This window comes from Mixophyes fleayi, chromosome 1 (assembly GCF_038048845.1).
Source record: "Mixophyes fleayi isolate aMixFle1 chromosome 1, aMixFle1.hap1, whole genome shotgun sequence".
Lineage (NCBI taxonomy): Eukaryota > Metazoa > Chordata > Amphibia > Anura > Limnodynastidae > Mixophyes > Mixophyes fleayi.
The window spans coordinates 154,063,963-154,084,169 of NC_134402.1; the positions used below are offsets into that span (position 1 = coordinate 154,063,963).

The 20,207-nt window shown below is 37.4% G+C and overlaps 1 protein-coding gene across 1 annotated transcript in view; it reads right to left on the reverse strand.

Moving 5' to 3' along the window:
* Nucleotides 1–20,207, reverse strand: part of HERC3 (HECT and RLD domain containing E3 ubiquitin protein ligase 3) — a 74,726-nt gene that overhangs the window by 40,043 nt on the left and 14,476 nt on the right. The window contains exons 2-10 of the mRNA XM_075201832.1: nt 16,281–16,537; nt 15,381–15,540; nt 11,493–11,569; nt 8,753–8,974; nt 7,721–7,812; nt 7,486–7,616; nt 5,153–5,313; nt 2,986–3,062; nt 713–837 (exon numbers count right to left, since the gene is read on the reverse strand). Coding sequence (XP_075057933.1) covers nt 713–837; nt 2,986–3,062; nt 5,153–5,313; nt 7,486–7,616; nt 7,721–7,812; nt 8,753–8,974; nt 11,493–11,569; nt 15,381–15,540; nt 16,281–16,506 — 1,271 coding nt within the window. The 5' untranslated portion in view covers nt 16,507–16,537. The remainder of the gene's footprint in view (nt 1–712; nt 838–2,985; nt 3,063–5,152; nt 5,314–7,485; nt 7,617–7,720; nt 7,813–8,752; nt 8,975–11,492; nt 11,570–15,380; nt 15,541–16,280; nt 16,538–20,207) is intronic.

Consider the following 20,207-nt stretch of genomic DNA (forward strand, 5'->3'; position numbering starts at 1 on the left):
GTTACACAGCAATGTAGTAAACACAGTACACACACAAATATACAGTAGTCTGAGCTACTAATAGTCACGTGAAACGTGCCACAGACATATCCCTCTGGTAGAATCCAGGAGGAGTGAGTGTCCAATGGGCTGTAAGCTCCTCCTACAAGGCCACAGACATGTGACATTTATTGATGCTTGCTGATTGGCCCTTTTAACATTCCATGCAGTGTCACCGACCCTTCATTATTTGCCAAATTGGGGCAAATCAGGAACAATTCACAAATTAATTTACGGACAGCAAATCTCTGAAGTTCGTCCTAATTTCCCAATCATTCACCATTCTCTAATAGCAATGCAAAATAGCCAACTTTAGGAGTCACTTACAATGCAGAACAATATGACGACACAGCATTTCTTAATGCTCAAATGCACATATATTTCCACACCACGCATGAACAAACGTATGCCATTTCCACATTTCCATGATTCCAGAGCAGACACACTGAGGGATACTTAAAGATTTTCGGGCTGTGACTGAAATGTGTTCACAATAAAAATGTAATCTCAAAGTATTGCCTAGTATGACTTTTACACCACTACTTAGTGGACGTAAACTTTCTTTTTTCGCCACCCACTGATATGCATGACTAAAACAACTCTGCATAATCCAGATACATACATTATGTGTGTGTGTGTATTATATATATATTTTTTTTGTACAGATACATACTTGATGGTATTAGAATTACTGGTGTCCAACACTTTCTGCCTCCACACATCAATGGTTTCATTGTTTATTAGACTGGTGTAACTTTTGTGTTTGCAAGACCGGAAGTCATCAGCTGGTTTGGGGTTCTGAAACAGGACAAAGACATAATGAGGGCGGATAGAGGAACACCTACAGCAACACCCAGATCTTGTAAGGGGATCACAAATGCTAACATGGACGTAAAGGTACAGAAGAGTTATGCCTAACCGGCACAAATAAATGCACCAGACTTTCAATGAGTTGGTCTAATAACCTTGCAGGGAGGAATTCAATCTAAAATGACAAGTATATTGTTCTATGTGTACTTGTATAACTTACAAGCTTACATATAATATACAATATATTACCCTGCCTTACTATTATTTGCCATGCCAGAAGAGCTTTTCACATAGTCATATACATAATACAGTGGGTGCTTTCCTTTGTTGTTATTTATGTTTAGTGCTCTTTAAAAAAAAAAAAAAAAGGTCAATACAATATTTGCAAATTGCTGCTATACTTACACATATTGCATACCAATGTCAATAAAACATGACACCTGGAAATTTGGGGAATTTACTAACGGTGTAATCATGCGATGATCACACAATGTGCAAACACACTGACACAGAACTCCAGGGATGACTCACACACGGTAAGCTGAGCACAAGGAGATTAGTGTCTTATTTAATCACTTCATCGTTCCACAGTTCATGCCACCAGGGTCTTACTTAGAATTTCCTCTGTCCTTGTCCAATATAAGGAAATACAACCTAAATTACTAATCCTAGTAAGTGCTTATTCTGCAGTGTGTCCAGTTCTATGTCCAGTTCTACATACTCTACAGTGTATACAAAATATACAGGGACAAGTAAAGTTTTTCCAGCCTAAAAAGTTAATAATAATAATACTGATCACTTTAATAATCATCCTAGGCACAAAAAATAAAAGTGTGTTTTGGTGTGCAGAGACCACTGGGAAGAGGCACATTGTTAGTCCAACCACCTACCTCTGTAGAATCATTTTTTTTTATTAAAACACTTCAGTTTTTCTCCTAAAATATTCACATTTTTATTGATATTTTAACTTTCATAGCAGAAAATTAAAATTTCAATATTTGCATGACATTCTGCAGAATGAGATTTATAACTGTTACAGTGAAGGTGTCGGATACAGAGACGAGTTTATGTCTCTACTGACAGATCCCCAACATGTGGCTACCGGTCCTCCGTTCACTGCATAATCTGTTCAAATCTTAATGCCTGAGTGGTGCACGTGTAGGAGCCAGGCTCATCCACATATGTACATCACTAACAGGTAAGTTATGTCACCACTGGATTCCCTATTGGAAAGCAGGTCCATGAAGAGGTATGGGAGATCTCACTTAGGTCTATTATAGACAGCAGCAATAACACATACATGCTGAACTAGAATTAATAGTTGCTGCCATATTGCTTACTATTACATCCAATTTACATTGGATCTATTAGTGCTAAAATAGGGGTGACCCACTTGGGTCTCCAGTGAGTGTTCAGGGTTTTCCACAATGGTACAATAATACTTACAACAAAATAAAACGATGAGTTACCGAGTAACAAATGCCATAGAGCAAAAATTCCCAGGTGTATATTTACTAAACTGCGGGTTTGAAAAATTGGAGATGTTACCAGCAACCAGATTCTAGTTATTTTTTAGTGCATTCTACAAAATTATCATCATCACCATTTAATTATATAATTCCTCCATTGGGGCAAGGGAGAGGGCAAGAGAGGGCGAGAGAGAGAGAGAGGGCGAGAGAGGGAGAGGGCGAGAGAGAGAGGGAGAGGGCGAGAGAGAGAGGGGGCGAGAGACACACACTAGGGTCAATTTGTTAGCAGCCAATTAACCTACCAGTAGATTTTCAGAGTGTGGGAGGAAACGACACAAACACGGGGAGAACATACAAACTCCTCACAGATAAGGCCATGGTCGGGAATTGAATTCATGACCCCAGTGCTGTGAGGCAGAAGTGCTAACCACTTAGTCACCATGTTGCCAGCTAGAATCTGATTGGTTGTTATAGGCAACATCTCCACTTTTTCAAACCCGCAGTTTAGTAAATATACCCCCCAGACTTACTGGTAACAAATTCTAGTACATTGTTTCAGCTTCCGGCTACATATAAAAGTAAAGTCTCCCTAAGTACGTGATCACTGCAGCCCCCAGGGGAAGGACTCAGGTTGAGTATAAAACTGGAAATAATTCTTGGCTCTCACCTCTGGCCTTGAACACAGCACAAATGTTTTATTCCATCCAGAGAAGATGCGTTTGATGATGTTGTATGAAGATGCATCTGTTATAGGAGGGTGAACAATGTTAGGATCATAGCAATTGCAGAAACAAATCTGATCAAATGATTACTGCATTAGAGTATAGAGTGTGTAAAGTGTAAGGTTATTATGTGACATATACTGTATATGTGTTTATCTCTGCACTGGAAGCCAAGCTATATTACAAAATGTAACCTCCAAACCTCATTATTTAACACAGCTAATACTTCTTAAAAAAATAAAGTAAAAGTGTCTCCCTTATTTGCTAAATAACCATTCTATATGATAAAATAAAGAAAAAGAAAATGTGTACAGTCATGGCCAAAAGTTTTGAAAATTACACAAATATTATTTTTCACAAAGTCTGCTGCCGCAGTTTTTATGATGGCAATTTGCATGTACTCCAGAATGTCATGAAACCTGAACAGATGAATTATCTTCACCAACATTGCAAAAGCTACTATCATCCTGCGAGCTGAGCTCTTCCCAGATAATGTACAAAACTGGAAGCTGAACAAGCAAAAAAAGCGGAATTCCTCCGTGAGGCGGAGAAACTCAAACTCCATTACTTATGCATGAAGTGGAGGACCAGATTTGAGAAGCCTTTAACTATGGTTACTGGACATTAAAGGAAAAATATGTTCATATGTTCAATGTAAGTACATACCCAAGAGAGAACAAGGAGTGTATCACATGGTGATTATGTGTATTACCATTCCAAGCACCAGTCCCAGTGGGTTTTGAACGGCAGTAAATCCATTTACCATACGGGTTTACCTATGATATATTTCCTTTTTTTGTTTGCATGCTATATTGTGATGACCGGACTCAGTTAACAGCAAGAGACGAGTTGAATAAACCTATGAATTTTGGATTGAACATCTAAGTACTTGTAGAATGTTTGATCACTCCACAGTGATTTTTGTAAGAGACTTCTGCTCTAGACTGTGCATAACCCAAGCACCGTCTCATTACTTTCATTTTTTGATTGCTATAAAACACATAGCAATTTGTGTGTGAAGCATTTGAGGACAGCAGTGGGTTTGACTGCGCAGGTGTATCAAGTTTATTTAATATACGTATACTTTCCAGTCAATTAATTATTCGGCTACAATAAAACATGTTTATCATGTGGATATATATGAAAGTCAATGAGTTTACCAGCTTCTCAAACATGTGCATGATACGTTAACCTGTCATATTGTCATAGATTATTTTATTGAATAGAGCCCTCTATAGATATAATGCGCTCATTGCTGATCCCTGCTGATTGTGGTAATTAGGTCTACTGTATCACTAAAAGAAAATGTCAAAGACAATTTTTATCCAGAGCCCTCTATAGGTAGCTTATAATCAATACAGGTCCTTGTTCGTTATTGAAGCTAAAATGGTCTGCCAATATAGAGAGCATAGCATTTTCCATCCAGGCCCTGGATATCATACAGACATTACAGGTCCCTGTTAATTGTTGTAGCTGGATTATCTGTACCAATATAGAGGAAATCAAATAGCTCCTTAAATGTATTGATAGGACACGGAGCAGAAAGATACAACAGGCAATGTAGTAGTACTATAGTTTTGTGGAAGGACGGCCTTCATTTGTGCTTATTTAACACAGGGCAAACAAAAAATATTTTTAATAAATTATAATAAAAACTGTGAAATTGTGATACATGTGAGGCTAAACTCTGCTGAGTTTACCTTCCAATCTCCCCGTTTTTATAATCCTAATAAAATCATTGACATATAATAACCTTGGCTATTGTCTTACTTTATAACTGATGTTGAGGCTTTAAGTTTATATCTTAGTTCCCACTGTTGTGGATATTAGATTTCACCTTTCAATTATTTGTAAGATTTAGTATCCAAGATAAAATTTGAATGACATCTTAGACTAAAGAACTACTAATGCCGTTGTTGTACAGTGTTTGTCAAAATGTTTATTCACAGAAGTTGAGGTGTTTCAGATATTGTCTGAACTTTTGCCAAGCAGCAGAGTGTAAATCTATTAAAAAATGTTAATATTATTCTGCCCATCTACTTGAAATGTTATGACATACAGCAGTGCTACAGAACATACACAAGTCATTCATCAATACAGAAAGATACTAACCAACTGTAGGTGGGATCGGTAGGTCGTGTGTAGCCCACCTCCCTTTCACTACTGTGGGACAGATCACATTGTCTGTGCATCCAGTACCAAGCTGGCCTTGTGTACCACATCCAAATGCATAGAGGACACTTGAAGCAGGCACATAGGCGGTGGTGTGCTGTCTGGAGGTGTGAGAGAGGATATGTTAATGGGTTGAAAGCAGAAGGCATGTTAGGAACAACTTGTATAACTCAGCCAATAAACAATGCTATCTGAATGGAAGATAAAGAGAGACACAGAGGAAGTAGAAGCTCCTCTTCTATGCACATATTTATGGTCCAAGGAGTAACATTAAATCATAGAGTCATTATAGGCGTTAAGATGAAAAATTAATAATTGTATATGTTGACTCACACTTTATTGGTATAATCTTTAAATCCTGCATTCTCTATTCCTGTTTGGAAATTCTGACTCTGTGAAAGCTCAGTGGTATGTAACCAGATACATTAAGGGGTACAATATATTTATTCCAGGTTGATGTATGTAAGTTTGCCTGCAATGCATTATTTGTACGTAAGGTAAACTTCAAATGGAAGGCTAAAAATAGCGCAGTCATAGGGTATATGACAAACTAAAGGGAAATTAAAGTCAAACATAATTTGGCTATATCACTCTTAATGTGAGGAAAACAATTGGTATTGGTATTAATGAATTTTATTTTAAATATATATTTTTAGTATTTTAAGAGTATGAGGTAATAAGCCCAGAGGTCTCCTGGGGTAGAGGGGATGCACGGCAGCAGGAATATAGGCAGAGGCCAGCAGGTAAGTTTAACAACCATAGTTGTTTTAGCTGCTAGTTTTATTAATAGGTGATGGCAAAAAATATGCAGATTCTCCGACAAAAAGGGATAAGCAGACAAAATAAAGTTCTTGCCTGTACAGATGTTACTAAGCAGTTGTCTAACTAACAGTGAGTGGACCCTGAGCCCAGCTCACAAAAGCAGACACTTCCGCAATACGTCTTTTGTACACAATATATTGGTAAGAATATTAACTTAGAGTTGGTTTGGTAGACCAAACACCTGGAATGGCCTCTGTGTGGCTGTCCCACCTACCACACAGCAACTCGCTCCAGGGGGTATATTTACTAAACTGCCTAGCAGTGTTGGCTAACCTGTGACACTCCAGATGTTGCGAAACTACAAGTCCCAGCATGCTTTGCCAATATATAGCAGCTTATTGCTGGAGGGGTATGCTGGGACTTGTAGTTTCACAACACCTGGAGTGTCACATGTTAGCCAACACTGGCCTATAGAAACCAATAAGATTCTAGCTGTCATTTTGTAGAATGCACTTAATAAATGACAGCTAGAATCTGATTGGTTGCTATAGGCAACATCTTCACTTTTTCAAACCCGTAGTTTAGTAAATGTAAATCAATTCTAGGCATTTTCTCCCAAAGGCAAAAGTACCGATTTTGCACAAATTATTGTGTTACTAATAAGAGAGAAACCAGACCAGAAAACACATATTGATTGGTTGTACAGAAGGGCACATAGTACTCTCTCTCCACACATTAAATCTCAAGTGACAGCAGTAGTTAAACAGAAAAATACCCAGAATTTGCACACTACATGCTGCCATTGTTCTGTGAAAGTCTGTCCCAAATCAAAAATCACTTACATTAGGCAATAAATAAATAAGCAGCAATATATAAAACTAGTAGGTTATCGCCACACCAGGTTAACCCTGCATGTTAGAACATTCTGTGTGTGCTAAATAATTCTGAGGTTTCACAAGACAAGCACAACCCTTTGATGCAAAGAGAATTTAAACTCTCCATTAAGTTATATACAGACATACTGTATACCAAAGGCAGCATGGTATAAAAAACGTTAGATAGATATTTCCAGTGTGCCTAGTGTATCATTTCATTGACAATTTCAATTTGTCCTTCCCCTTGAGTACGATAAAAAAAGACTTAATAGAAATGTCATGTAGATGGCATGTCTTGTAGCATGTAGATTGTAATAATGACTGACCAAATCAGTTTGCCTACAAGTTGCTGCACAAGTTCGGAAAACTTGTCCACTACTATATGGCAAATCCAATTTTAACATTTTGGCAAAATAAATGGTATTTTGCACAATGTAGAAATGTACTAGTCGCTAGAACAACAGGCGCTACAATATCCAAATAAATAATCCTATCATATGCTTTATTGCATAACATATTATTTTATTTACCTGTACAAGAGAACAAGAAATTAGTATTTTCAGAGACCTAATTATATCAGTGAGAGTCAGTGACTTTCCTATTATGACAGATTGTGATTGTGTTTTGTACGCTCACCTTCCACAGGCAATTTGAGAAACTTCACTGCCCATCAGTTCCAGTACACGCCTGGGATTTATCTCATTATGAAGTGAATCATGTCCCAGCTGTCCACAGCCCCCGGCTCCAAATGTAAAAAGTCCTCCATTCTGTAGGAGACAATGAGGACATTAACATCTCCTCAGAACAATCTGTAGGATAGGACTAGTCAGACTTTGCAGATTGGAGCTGATGATTGGCTCTCATGAATTACCTTTGTCAGGACGGCGGTATGCTCCTCCCCACAGCTGATGTACACAACTTTCTGGCTGCGCAATGGTTTCACATGACATGGAGAGTCCCGGACTAAGTAACAGAGTAAGAAGACATTTATTGTGTGTGCTGTACATGTATTACTCCATACTCAAATGGGGACAGGAGGGGCATTGTCCCTTGGGTCACTTTAGATTTCACAACAAAGGACCACCGATAAAAAAGATGGACAATTAGTGAAATTAGCAGTGCACATTCACCCCACATAGTGCAATATTGTTGTACAGTGGCTTACTGTGTCACACTGACCTATATCAGCAAATGTTCCCACAAGGTTATATAGACAGAAGTGTTACTTTTGTGCCCTGTAGAATGCAGTTATCACACAGAATAAGGGGCCTGATTCATTAAGGATCTTAACTTAAGAAACTTCTTATTTCAGTCTCCTGGACAAAATCATGTTACAATGCAAGGGGTGCAAATTAGTATTCTGTTTTGCACATAAGTTAAATACTGTCAGTTTTTTCATGTAGCACACAAATACTTGATAGCTTATTTGCACACTGATAGTTGATATTTGTGTGTTACATGAAAAAACAGTCAGTATTTAACTTATGTGCAAAACAGAATACTAATTTGCACCCCTTGCATTGTAACATGGTTTTGTCCAGGAGACTGAAATAAGAAGTTTCTTAAGTTAAGATCCTTAATGAATCAGGCCCTTAGTTATTCTTCTTTGCATTCATGTATAATAATAATATGATAACCAAACATCACAACGACCCTTCACTCCCCAGTAACAATCATTACATTACAACAACAAACAAATAAATATGAGGAACTGACAAGCGCTCCTATATACCTAGAGATCTGGGTGTGTCAATCGAATAAATTATACACAAACGTCTAAGGTAAAATGCAGTGTGTACTACTTGTAACCCATAGCTACAGAGGTAGCTACAGGCAGCTCTAAAGTGGAGCGCCATATATTGATTCTTTTTACCTTTTTTATAATCATTACATTATACTCTACCTTGTTCGTCATTTAAGCCAAGCTGCCCCGAGCTGTTCTTTCCCCAGCCAAATACAGCCCCTGAGAGGGACAAGGCAAAACTGTGATAACCTCCTGCTGTGACCTGAGACAGTGGGATCCCCTCCAAGGTTTTCACTCGCTGGGGGCTAGACTGAGAGGATAGTCCTTGTCCAAGACCCAACTGTCCATGATTATTCTGTCCCCATGTAAATAACTGTCCATCTGAAATTATAGCACAGAGAGTACAAGGTGGTCATATTCTAAACACTATCAAATCCAATACAATTAAAATTGGTAAAGAGCACATTTCTCCAGCTGGACCATAAAAGCAAAGAGTTCATCCTTCCTTCAATAACAATTATAAAAGTAAAGCAAAAAGGAGCACTCCAATCACACAAAGACCCATTTCAGGCCCAACCAGACTCTATGGCAGTGATATGTCAAACTACCAAAGATTTAATCACATTATATATAATTGTATTTCAAATACTTATCATACCAGCAAATAACTAAGTAAGGATAACCATTGGTTGATGAACTATCATCTTCCGTTATGCTAAGACCTTCTTTTTGTTGGCCTAAGATTTCAAAGGCTAGATACACAAGTCAAGATTTGGTCAGACTTACTTTATATTTTTACTTTAAATGAGCAATCCCAAGAAAAAACAAACAAACCAAAATCTATTTTTTGGACAGAAATCAGGCTAGAAGAATAATCTTAGTAATTACCATTTTCTTTGTTTTTATTCCTTAGACTGCTATTAATGATTTAGAATGCTGTAGAGTGTCCACAGTGTAATGTGGCTACCACTTCAACTGCAGACTCTTAATTACTGTATAGGTGTATGAAAGGCAAGAACCTAATTGACATGAGCATGTTATAGTGGCCACAAAAGCAGATAAAAAATTGCTGTCATTCACTCTTCTGTGTATGGGGTTACACAAGAGTGAATGACAGCACATTCTTCTAGGATTCTGGTATTAAAAGATTCATTGAGTTCAACAGAATGCTGTACGAGAGTGTTGAAGTATAATATCAGATAATAACGTTACTGGCAACCGCTCTGATCAAGTGATCCTACGTGTGTTAAGACTAGGGATGTTCACTGACCCCCGTGTTTTGGTTTTGGTATTGAATCTGTATTAACTTCGTGTTTTGGTTTTGGATCTGTATTAAAAAAAATAAAAAAAAATTGCTAAAAAATTCAAAAATAACATAATTTGGCTCTTTTTTGCTCCTGCGTTATTATTAACCTCATTAACATTAATTTCCAGTCATTTTCAGTCAACTTTTGTGAAGTGACAAGAACACTGCTACCCCTGTTTCTGTGTGAGCAGTGGCACTGAGCAATATCACTGGAGACTGGAGAGTGACAAGAACACTGCTACCCCTGTTTCTGTGTGAGCAATGGCGCTGGATCTGCTGGGGAGGGAGGTACTTATGGAATCCAAAACCCGCGAGATCTGATGATGCAACAATGACGTTTTGACTCAATTCAGATCTGAGGAAGCCGGAAAGTACCGAGCTGGCTCGGCCCGGCCCTTGGATTGGCGGTGTTCAGTTTTCAAAAAACTGAGCCTGACCATCTCTAGTTAAGATACATCTTACCTTAATTTTAAAAAAACATAAACATCTTTTATTCAAGTTATGGAATTGCAATTTAAAAGTTTGTGTTAATAATCAATAAAATTATTTTGCTTCAACTATTGGCATATGTTTTCTGTAAACTTTAGTAAAAATGAAAGAAATAGTCAAACATTTTAGATTATATTTCTGTCTATGTACTAAATTGTAACTATAATTAAATACAGTCAGATTGTCTTGTGAATTGTAATTATAATTGAATACAATTGCTACAGTACAATATATACTGTTCTCATGTTACCAAAATAAAAACTTTCTAGGAACGTAAAGCTCACATGCCACAACTAAGACATTCTAAAAATATTGGGACTGGTCTGATGACTAACATCTAAAGGTCTCATGGTTTGTAGCGGGTTAAGCAATGCATTTTTAGAATATTCACCTTTTTTTAGTTTTTTAGTTTAGTTTAGTTTACTTTGACACATGTTTAGTCTGTATGAGAAAAAATGACTTCTCCCATCTACAAAACGGCTCATCAATCAATGGCTATCCATCTCTGTACTTCAATTGGTAATTGCTCCTGACAATAATATGTTAATAATAACTCCTCTCCCCAGCAATTACCCCTTGGTTCACAAGATAGGTATCCTCTGCCGACGCAAACAATTTTCAGAGGCTGAAAGCCAGAAAATGTGTAAAAGTAAACTATGGGCATTGTACAATTGTCAACATACTCGGTTACACAAGCCTTAATGCCCATCCAATCAGCTCCTTTGACAACTATTCAATGCATAATAGTATACTTGTTATTTCTGCTGTTAGTCTGGAATAAGTGTCTATGCACTGCCTGAAGGACTAAGCAGTTTTTGTTCTGTGGTTAAGGCAGAAGAAAATGCTTGAAGGAGTGACAACACAAGGGGCAAACCAAATATAGGAGACAACTATTACTTGAAAACTACATATTTCCAATTAAAACTACACAATTTAAAACAAAAAAAAAAAATGCATTTTTATTTGCATAGTTCATCTCTAATGCTGATATGACAACTAAGCATATTGCATATCTTATTTAAATATACAGCTTTTATTTCTGCTTTAGCGTTGGCTACAAATTGCTGTGGATGTAGAAGTTTTATAAAATAGTTATTTTCCTACCATCTGAAAGAGCCAAACAATGTTGGTTACCACAGGAAACCTGCAATATCTTCTGTTGATTTAATTTCTTGATTAACCTGTGGAAAACGGAAGTTAAATTATAGTGTAGCACAACATTTTAGAGCAGCTGAATTAAACAAAGCATTCAACGCAAAAGGCAACATAGTGGTAAAAGATATTCCCCCTTTCTATGCAAGAAGTACAAAAAAAAAAAAACAGTGACATTTTATTATTATTATTATTATTATTATCATTGAATTTAACAGACCAATATCATTGGTATTTACAGAAAGCAGAGCTGAATTTTATCTGCCAGTGGTGAAAAAACTGATCTGCTTTGTGCCAATTTCAGTATACACACTAAAAATTAAATAGAGTCATTGTTTTGTTTTTTCATTTTTTTATTTAAACGGTCAACAAAAACAAACAATTGTACAGATAAAAGGACATAATAAATAACTGTTTATTTTGGGATTCAAAGAGCCATGGCATCCACACTTTTTCCTACACATTTTCTCTGTTATGGAAATAATGTGCAATGTTTTCCTTTTATGTGTAATTAAAGTTTTTAATGTTGAGGGGTAGGGGGGGGGGAGGTGAGGTTTGTATTCGCTAAAATGTTGGGAATTAGTTTTTTAGAGCGTTTCCTAAATTCTGGGGAGAGTAAAACAGAAGAAAGGTCCAGGGATATTTTTGTACAAGAGCTTCAAGCATAGGGGTTGTATATTATCACAGAAAGGTCAGGGGGGTCATTGATTTTTTAAATATCATCCACTCAACAAGCACCTGAAACAAAAATTTATGTTAACAATAGAAATTGTAGGCCAATACCATAGTTTTCCTTATAACGAGGATTTAAAATATTTTTGGTTCTTGTAGGATGGTCAAGCAGTTAGTACACTGTTTGCTCCATCTCATCTTATTAACAAAGATTGTGGTAATCAATGTGTTAAATTCACCAATACAATATGCAACTTTAAGCCATCTTCCTTTATTTGAACTTATTTTATGCAGAAATATCTTTTGCTTTCTTTAATTTCAGATATTAATACATTTAGCACAGTAAATACGAAAACCCTAGACATGTTCGATACCTTACTAAATGCAGTAGTGCTTTAATGATAAAACAAGCCGTACTATTAAATATTGCTAAAATACTTGCAACTTGTGGTATAAGTGGGCAAGGGTTATTTTTACTCTGTGACGTTACATATTTACTTAAAAAAGTTCCCCTTTCTTACCTGAACTTTCATTTTCGCTACTGGCATGACGTGTTACGTACTGTTTGTACACAGCTCAGAACGATGACTCATTCTGCATATATAACACTGTGTACTAAGTGTCATATTCCAGTTCCTCTATGTTTAACATAGTTTAGGGGATTTTACCAAGGGAAAGCTTTGATTACACTAAGTATTTTCTACTTTATAAGTAGATTAAGTAAGATTAAAGATTAAACTACTAGAATATATGTTTCATATTGTTCTCATCAACAGCATAACTACATATTTGTTGGCCCCTTCAAAGTTTTGCTATAGGGTAGTTTCTAGGTAATAGGAAACAGGACACCCTCCCTTTCCTCAGTTACTCCGATGCTCAATTACATTTGGGAGACCTAGAATGCCCGTCTGCAGGGCCTGGAGCAGTATGGGTAATAGCCATCCTAACTTTACATACCCTTATCCCTGCAGATCTATCTGCTTTACGTCGCCAACCCATCAGTACAAAGCTCTAGCACTGGATTGGAAGACTTTCACCTAGATCAGCTGATGTAAAATTATCAAAATGAATATCTTACGGAGATTGCTTTACCTTCTGCAATCTCTTCTGAAGACTCCCTCCACTATACAATGTCCAAGACCAACAAACCTCCACAGGTCGGTAGGTGCACCCGGAGAAGGGGGATTGCAGAAGTTCAGGACTTAAAACCATACTATGCTGACTCATTCCCAACCAAGCTCTTCCTTTGTTGTCAAACACATTGTGACCGCTGGATTTATTGGCCTTTGCACCTTTCAGTCAGGGAGAACACAACTATAGGCCCTGTGATCACGTTTCCAAAATTCCTGCGGTCTCCCCTTCCCCATACCATATATAGAGCAGTACTGCACATTCTTTCCTGGTGTGACTGGTAAGTCTTTCAATCTTGGTTTGAGAAGAGGAGCTTCCAGGTCAGACATTTCCTTGAAAAGGAAATGGGTGGACTAACCCCTATGATGAAATGTTCATGCATCTAAATTATGTCAAATTCTGGAAATTATTTCATATCAGGAATTTTCTCTCAACACTTTTAATGTCTCGCCTGTTGAACACCTTTGTTTAGGCTCAGGTCTCTTGATGATTATGTTGGGAGTACAACCTGGGATGTACACTGACCAACAAACAATGGGATAAAATCCTCCAATTTTATTATAAGTTATCTATTACCAGAAAGTACCAGGATGCTAGGTATAATATACTTACCTGTTGGTGACACACACCCACTGTCCTTAGCAAGCGATTCCCGACTACCTACCCCATTTGTTGCCCATGTAGAGAGGCGCAAGACTCCCTGATTCATATGTTCTGGGAATGTCCCCCAGTGAGCAGCTATTGGCACGGGATGAGAACGCTCATTGGAAAAAAAAAAATCATAACTACAGTTAAGAAAATGTCTCTGGTTATCCATTTGGTTCATGCAGTTTGACTTCCCTCCCAACTCTCAAGCAGTAGTTCCAAGGAATAAAGACTATAATAACTGCTGTGAGTGAGTTCTCTGTACAGTGCTGCGGAATCAGTGGCGCTATATAAATAAATGGTGATGATGATAATGAATATAATGACTATGGAGGACAATACAGCCTCCCTCCGTGGGACCTCAGCAAAATTTGTTGTGAAGTGATTTATGTATGTGGAGTAGAGACTGGCACCTACAAGGACAAGATGTCCCCCTCTACAGAATAGTCTAGGCTTGATGCTAAGTCAGGCTGAGGGGAGTTAGCTTCTCAAGCATGCCCACCCCCCTTCTATAAATGTGTCCAACTTAACTATGGTGCCTTCTCCTTAGTCTAAGATGTAGATGTCAAGGGTCCAGGGGATGTTTCCTACCTCATCTCCATCTCCCTTCACTATTTCTGTCTATTCCTTCTTTGCAAGATACTTCTAAAATAAAAAATAGAACATGAATGACTAAAGCAGGCTAGAGCCAAATTACCCATAATCTTTTGCCTGGAGGCAGATAAGTTCTAGCTGCTGGTGATAATCGTGTCATGTGTCCCTTTCACCTTGTTTAGATAAGTGCATGTTAAAACGGAGAATATTATGTTCTCATAGCCTTGTGCTGAACCCGACTTTAGATAAAGAATATAAAATAAAATGGTAAACAACTAAATAAATACTAACAAATTCTACATAGTGTGCTCCAATTTTCTCAGAATAGCAATTTAACACTAAAAATCCTTAGCTTAGAATGATTACTTTCTCAGAATTCTTGCTCTTAATAGATAGAGAATATATAAATTTGGATGCTATAGATTTATTTGAAAATTTTACTGCATAAGACACCCAAAAAGAAGTAGCAAAATTTCTGTTAAATGTATATTCCCCGTGTTTTCACATAAAAAAAATTGGAACCCTAGTTATGGTCTATAAACACCTAGGGGTAAATGTATCAAGCTGAGAGTTTTCCGGTGGGTTTGAAAAGTGGAGATGTTGCCTATAGCAACCAATCAGATTCTAGCTATCATTTTTCAGAACGTACTAAATAAATGATAGCTAGAATCCGATTGGTTTTTCAAACCCGCCGAAAAACTCTCAGCTTGATATATTTACCCCCTAATGTTTTCCAGCCCTCTTTTGCGGTGTTCACCATTAGACATTACACTGGGCCGTGTGTCTGCATGTTCATACCTTGGTACTGGAATGGTCTGTTCGGTGGTGGACAGACCCAGCTGTCCATCACTCCCAGCACCCCATGAGAAGAGCTGGCCTTGGATATTGAGGGCCACACTATGCGACTGGCCACATGCCACATGAATGATATGTTGATCAGCCAAAGCATTTACATAACCTGAACAATACACAAAGACAATGACTGCATTAGTCTGGGTAGAATAGAGTTTCATCTTTTGCTAGCTTCTGCATGTAACATCTTGAATACTGACATTAAAATCAAAATAAGTGATGTAAAAAAAAATATTATGAGGTTTAACCAGCAACACCTGATAATAGAAACACAGGGAGTTTGTATTTCCTCATATGTTACAATTAACAATACTAATTTACAAGGCAAACAGCTTGACAGTAAACTGGGGCACAATCTCATCTGAGGATTATCATGTTTAATTCATGACTATAACATAAATTTGCTTTATTTAGAGAGAAATGATTATAAAATCCTCAGCTTCTTCCACATTGTGCATGATAAGGGTTAATAATATTTTTTTATTGAATGTTGTAAAACTGTAGCAAGTTAGATTGTAAATAATATAAAGATTTGTAGGAGGATAGCTAATAAAAAAAAGACTACCAGGTCCATGCTTAAAGGGTATCTGACTTGCTATTTAAAGATATGTAGGATTGCTGGTTTAATAGTAGTATATACTAATGTGCTAATTACCACTTGCAAACAACCTATAATATGTAGCCAAAAATTAAACCATTTTCTTAAATCAATCAAGAAATCATTTAATCCCCTGTATACAAGTCCTACATACTGCCACAATGTCCTTGGAAACGATGATTATAAATAAATGTGGTCTAAGAAAAATAGCAACATCTTATGAAAGAATAGGAACAACAACTGAATACCTGGCGTTCCGTCCTTATGATCATGACCAAGTTGTCCTGCACTGTTACAGCCACAGCTATAAACACGACCGTCTTCAAGCAGGAACACTGAATGATTCTCCCCGCAGGCCACCTGCTTGATGCACTTAGACAGGGAGAATGTAGATATGGTGGGTTTGGGGATAACAGTTATGGATCCATGATTTAACCCGAGCTGTCCAAAAGCAGAGTATCCCCAACATAACATGGTTTAGCCCCTCAACAAGTCATAAAGATACCTGAAATGTACACCAAGCAGAAAGGAGATATTTAAGTCATTTCATGTTGATCAAGGACTACGCACATTTACACCACCTGGAAAGCAAAACAGAATACTCTGCTAGTTGATACTTAGCATAAAGAGTTTAATTATTGGTAAAGATAAAATAACAAATTGTTATGAACAGTAAGATGCATAATGGAATGCATTTTTAAAGATAATAAAACAATTAATTGAAAAAACTGACTTGCAGAGGACCCAAAATTTTAAACCTGCAGAAATATAAAATGATTCCATTTGTACCTTGAAGCGGTTGTTTCTTTCATTTCATTTAGAGACTTGTGAACCATATAATTTTACTAGATGTGCCAAACTTTTGCATACAACTGTACTACCATGGTCGAAAGAGCTAATGTGCCATAGCTTATAGCAACCAATCAGCAATAAGCTTTGATCAGTTCAGTACAAGTTCGACTAATAAAAGCACAAGTCTCACTAGTTACTATGGGTTATGCCCATACTTGCCCAATTTTTATCGCTTCTGGGAGGAGGCAAGTTATGAAAACAAGAAGTAGTCATGACTTCATATCATCTGCGTTATCAAGAAGGCGAGGGAAGCGTATGATAGATGATAAATGAGTCATCAAGGCTCTGTCCACTCGGTGTTCTGAGGTGGACAGGTTTGATTAGGTGACTCACATCGTTGTAGCACGTACCAGCCGACCTTGCATGGTGTTTGTTCTTCTGAAAGACTTGCCTGCTCTCCCAGGAGGTCTAGGCTGGGTACACACTACAGAACTTTTCTCCCGATGTGGTATCTATAACAATTCTACCGACTAAAGAAAAAATAAAATAAAAATGTCCTGATCTGCATGCCGATTCATGTGTACTCACTAAAACATTTTACAAGATTTACCTTCAGATCTGTGCTCTTCATCGGTCATAACCATTGGCTAAAAAGATTATAACTCTGTAAAATCTATATAGATCCTGCTCGTGAGTGCATACACACTGCAGAATTGGTACAACATAGTTCATTCAATGAACAAGATATTTAGACTGGCTTAAAAAGCAAATAAAACGATACAATGTGCTTTGGAACGATAATCGTTCATCGTTGGAGCGTACACACTAATGCGATAACAGGCCGACAACTCGTTTATTGGCCGATTGACTTCGTAATCGGCTGAAAACACTGTAGTGTGTACCCAGCCTTAAATCGTGAATCAAGCGGACATTCCGGGGGTATATTTACTATAGCCTATAGCAACCAATCAGATTCTAGCTGTCATTTGTTAGAATGCACTAAATAAATGACAGCTAGAATCTGATTGGTTGCTATAGGCAACATCTCCACTTTTTAAAACCCACAGTTTAGTAAATATACCCCCAGGAGTGTAAGCAACTAATGCTACAATACACTTGCAATTGTTCAGGTATGGATGTAAATCACTCCCAATGTGTATGTAAGCTGTCAGTATTTAACATAAGACAATGTCTAATAACACTCCCTTATTGATTTTATACCTTGTACACAAAGTAGTCAGGCAACTGACAGCGATTTAATAACTGAATTAATAAAAGTTGGCTCACTGATTTCTTAGAGTTATTATTATAGTATTTATATTACTTTTACTTGTTAAAATGGCACCTAGTATCTCTAATCCTCAGGGATACCACACAACAGTCATCATACAACCATCGGCCCATCCATAATCAAGAGAGCAAGAGTCTGTTCTGTTCTCCTAATCCTGATGTCCAAAAACAAAAAAAAAAGACAGGATTGGCTAATACTTGAACAGTGATCTATACAAAAATGTGCAATAAATGGTGCATGCACACAGCAGCTATTATAGAATAGCAGTAACAGCCCCTGTAAACACATTTATTGTATGGGATGATGTGTCTTGTGTCTTCACTGGCTTTATGTATTCCATTATTGCGCCACTTAAAAAGTATTCTTGTTGACCACCCACAGTCATACTTACCAATATTCCTGAATGGAAAAATTGGGATAAATTGGGCAACTTCCCTGAGCCTCCCAAAACATACACAGATCCATTCAAACCGTGCTAATTTTAGGCAATGCCACACATTCCCTAATGGACACTGAAAAACAGGACTTTTGGCAGGTACGCCACAGCAGAGAATGCAATTTTGTGGGTGGAAGGAATATTCATGACAATGCAGCCTAGGAACATAACTACTTATTTGTGAATTGATAGGCTGAATATCGGATTCCACAAAATTGTTGAATTGTTTGACAAATTATGTACAATCTGGTGAAATGTGCAAAAAAAATCTCATTTCTTTTGGCACTGGTTAAGAGCATATTATGGCTCAAAAATGCCATCCTGTTGTCCACTTTATATTTTAAATATATGTATTCCTTACAGTGGCTCCCTGTGTTGATTAATTTCTTAAATCACCTTTGGCAAAAGACATCTAAACTTCACCACAGGTAAAACACACAGGGCTATATCAATGGATCAGAAACAAAAACTGTTATATATTGTAACCTACAACCAACTAAAGAGTATTGCACAATTCCTATTTTCATTGAACATTAGAAAGAATGTAGGTTTAATAACCTTTAGATCATGCAACTAGGAAAACAGTAGAACCAGACTGCAAGACAGATTCATTTAGTTTGACTGCATACTCCAACTGCAAAAGTTTCTATGATTTCGTCCACAATATATATGTTGTCTTATTCATGGCAACAAGTATCATATTTTTTTATCACGCTTGCTGTGATTATTGCTGCCATGTATAACAATATCTCTGAGGCAGCTGAGCAATACTGGACTGGAGCGGTAGAAGTTAACCAATGCTTCACCGGGCCAGACTGTGCCCATGTGGGAGCCAGCTTCCCTTGTGGGGTTGGGAGCAAGGGGAGGACGGGGGGAGTGGGGGGGGGGGGGTCAGTGTGTGTTTTATTTATTGAAAAAATTTAAAAAATACATTCAACTTTTAAAGGATTAAAAAAAAAAAAAAAATGCTTTAGTCTGAGAATAAAGCATGTTTAATGCTTTTGTTCTTTTATCCTGAGAAGAGGACAGAAACTGGTACTGTGGCGATACTGGTTTGTCATCCTTTCCCATGCAAAAACTTACGTCCGTCAGGATTGTCTTAAAATCTCCCCCATAACAACATGCAATATTTTTTTTCTAGCATCGATGTTAACTCTATTGTGTTTACTCATTTAAACAGAACAGCTATGTCTATTAACGGTGCCTTAGAATGTGAGGTGATCTATCAAGGAATAACCAACAAGGAAGTTCCTATCTGGCATTTACATGTGGATATTTCTAATACATACATCTCCCCATATTTGGTGACAAAAGCTGCAACTATATTGTTGTTGCAGGCAGTGGTGGAAGTGGTTGGTACACGGTGACACGCCATACCGCCACTTTATCTTCTGCTTTCAAGACTAACAAATTCCATTCACCTACATTTTCCATACTACCACTTCTAAATTTCCACTTTGTCCACTGGTTGCAGGTGACGAAACCTCTTGTGTACACTAGGTAGCTAGCAATGTGCATTTCTACCGAAACAGGGAAAGATGCAGACAACTCAAGTAAGTCAAAGAGTAAAACGCTAGCGATAGGGATTTTTTTCCATTTTGCTCTATACAACAAAGGGTTAACAGAGCTTTGTCAACGATAACACACTCTGACGGT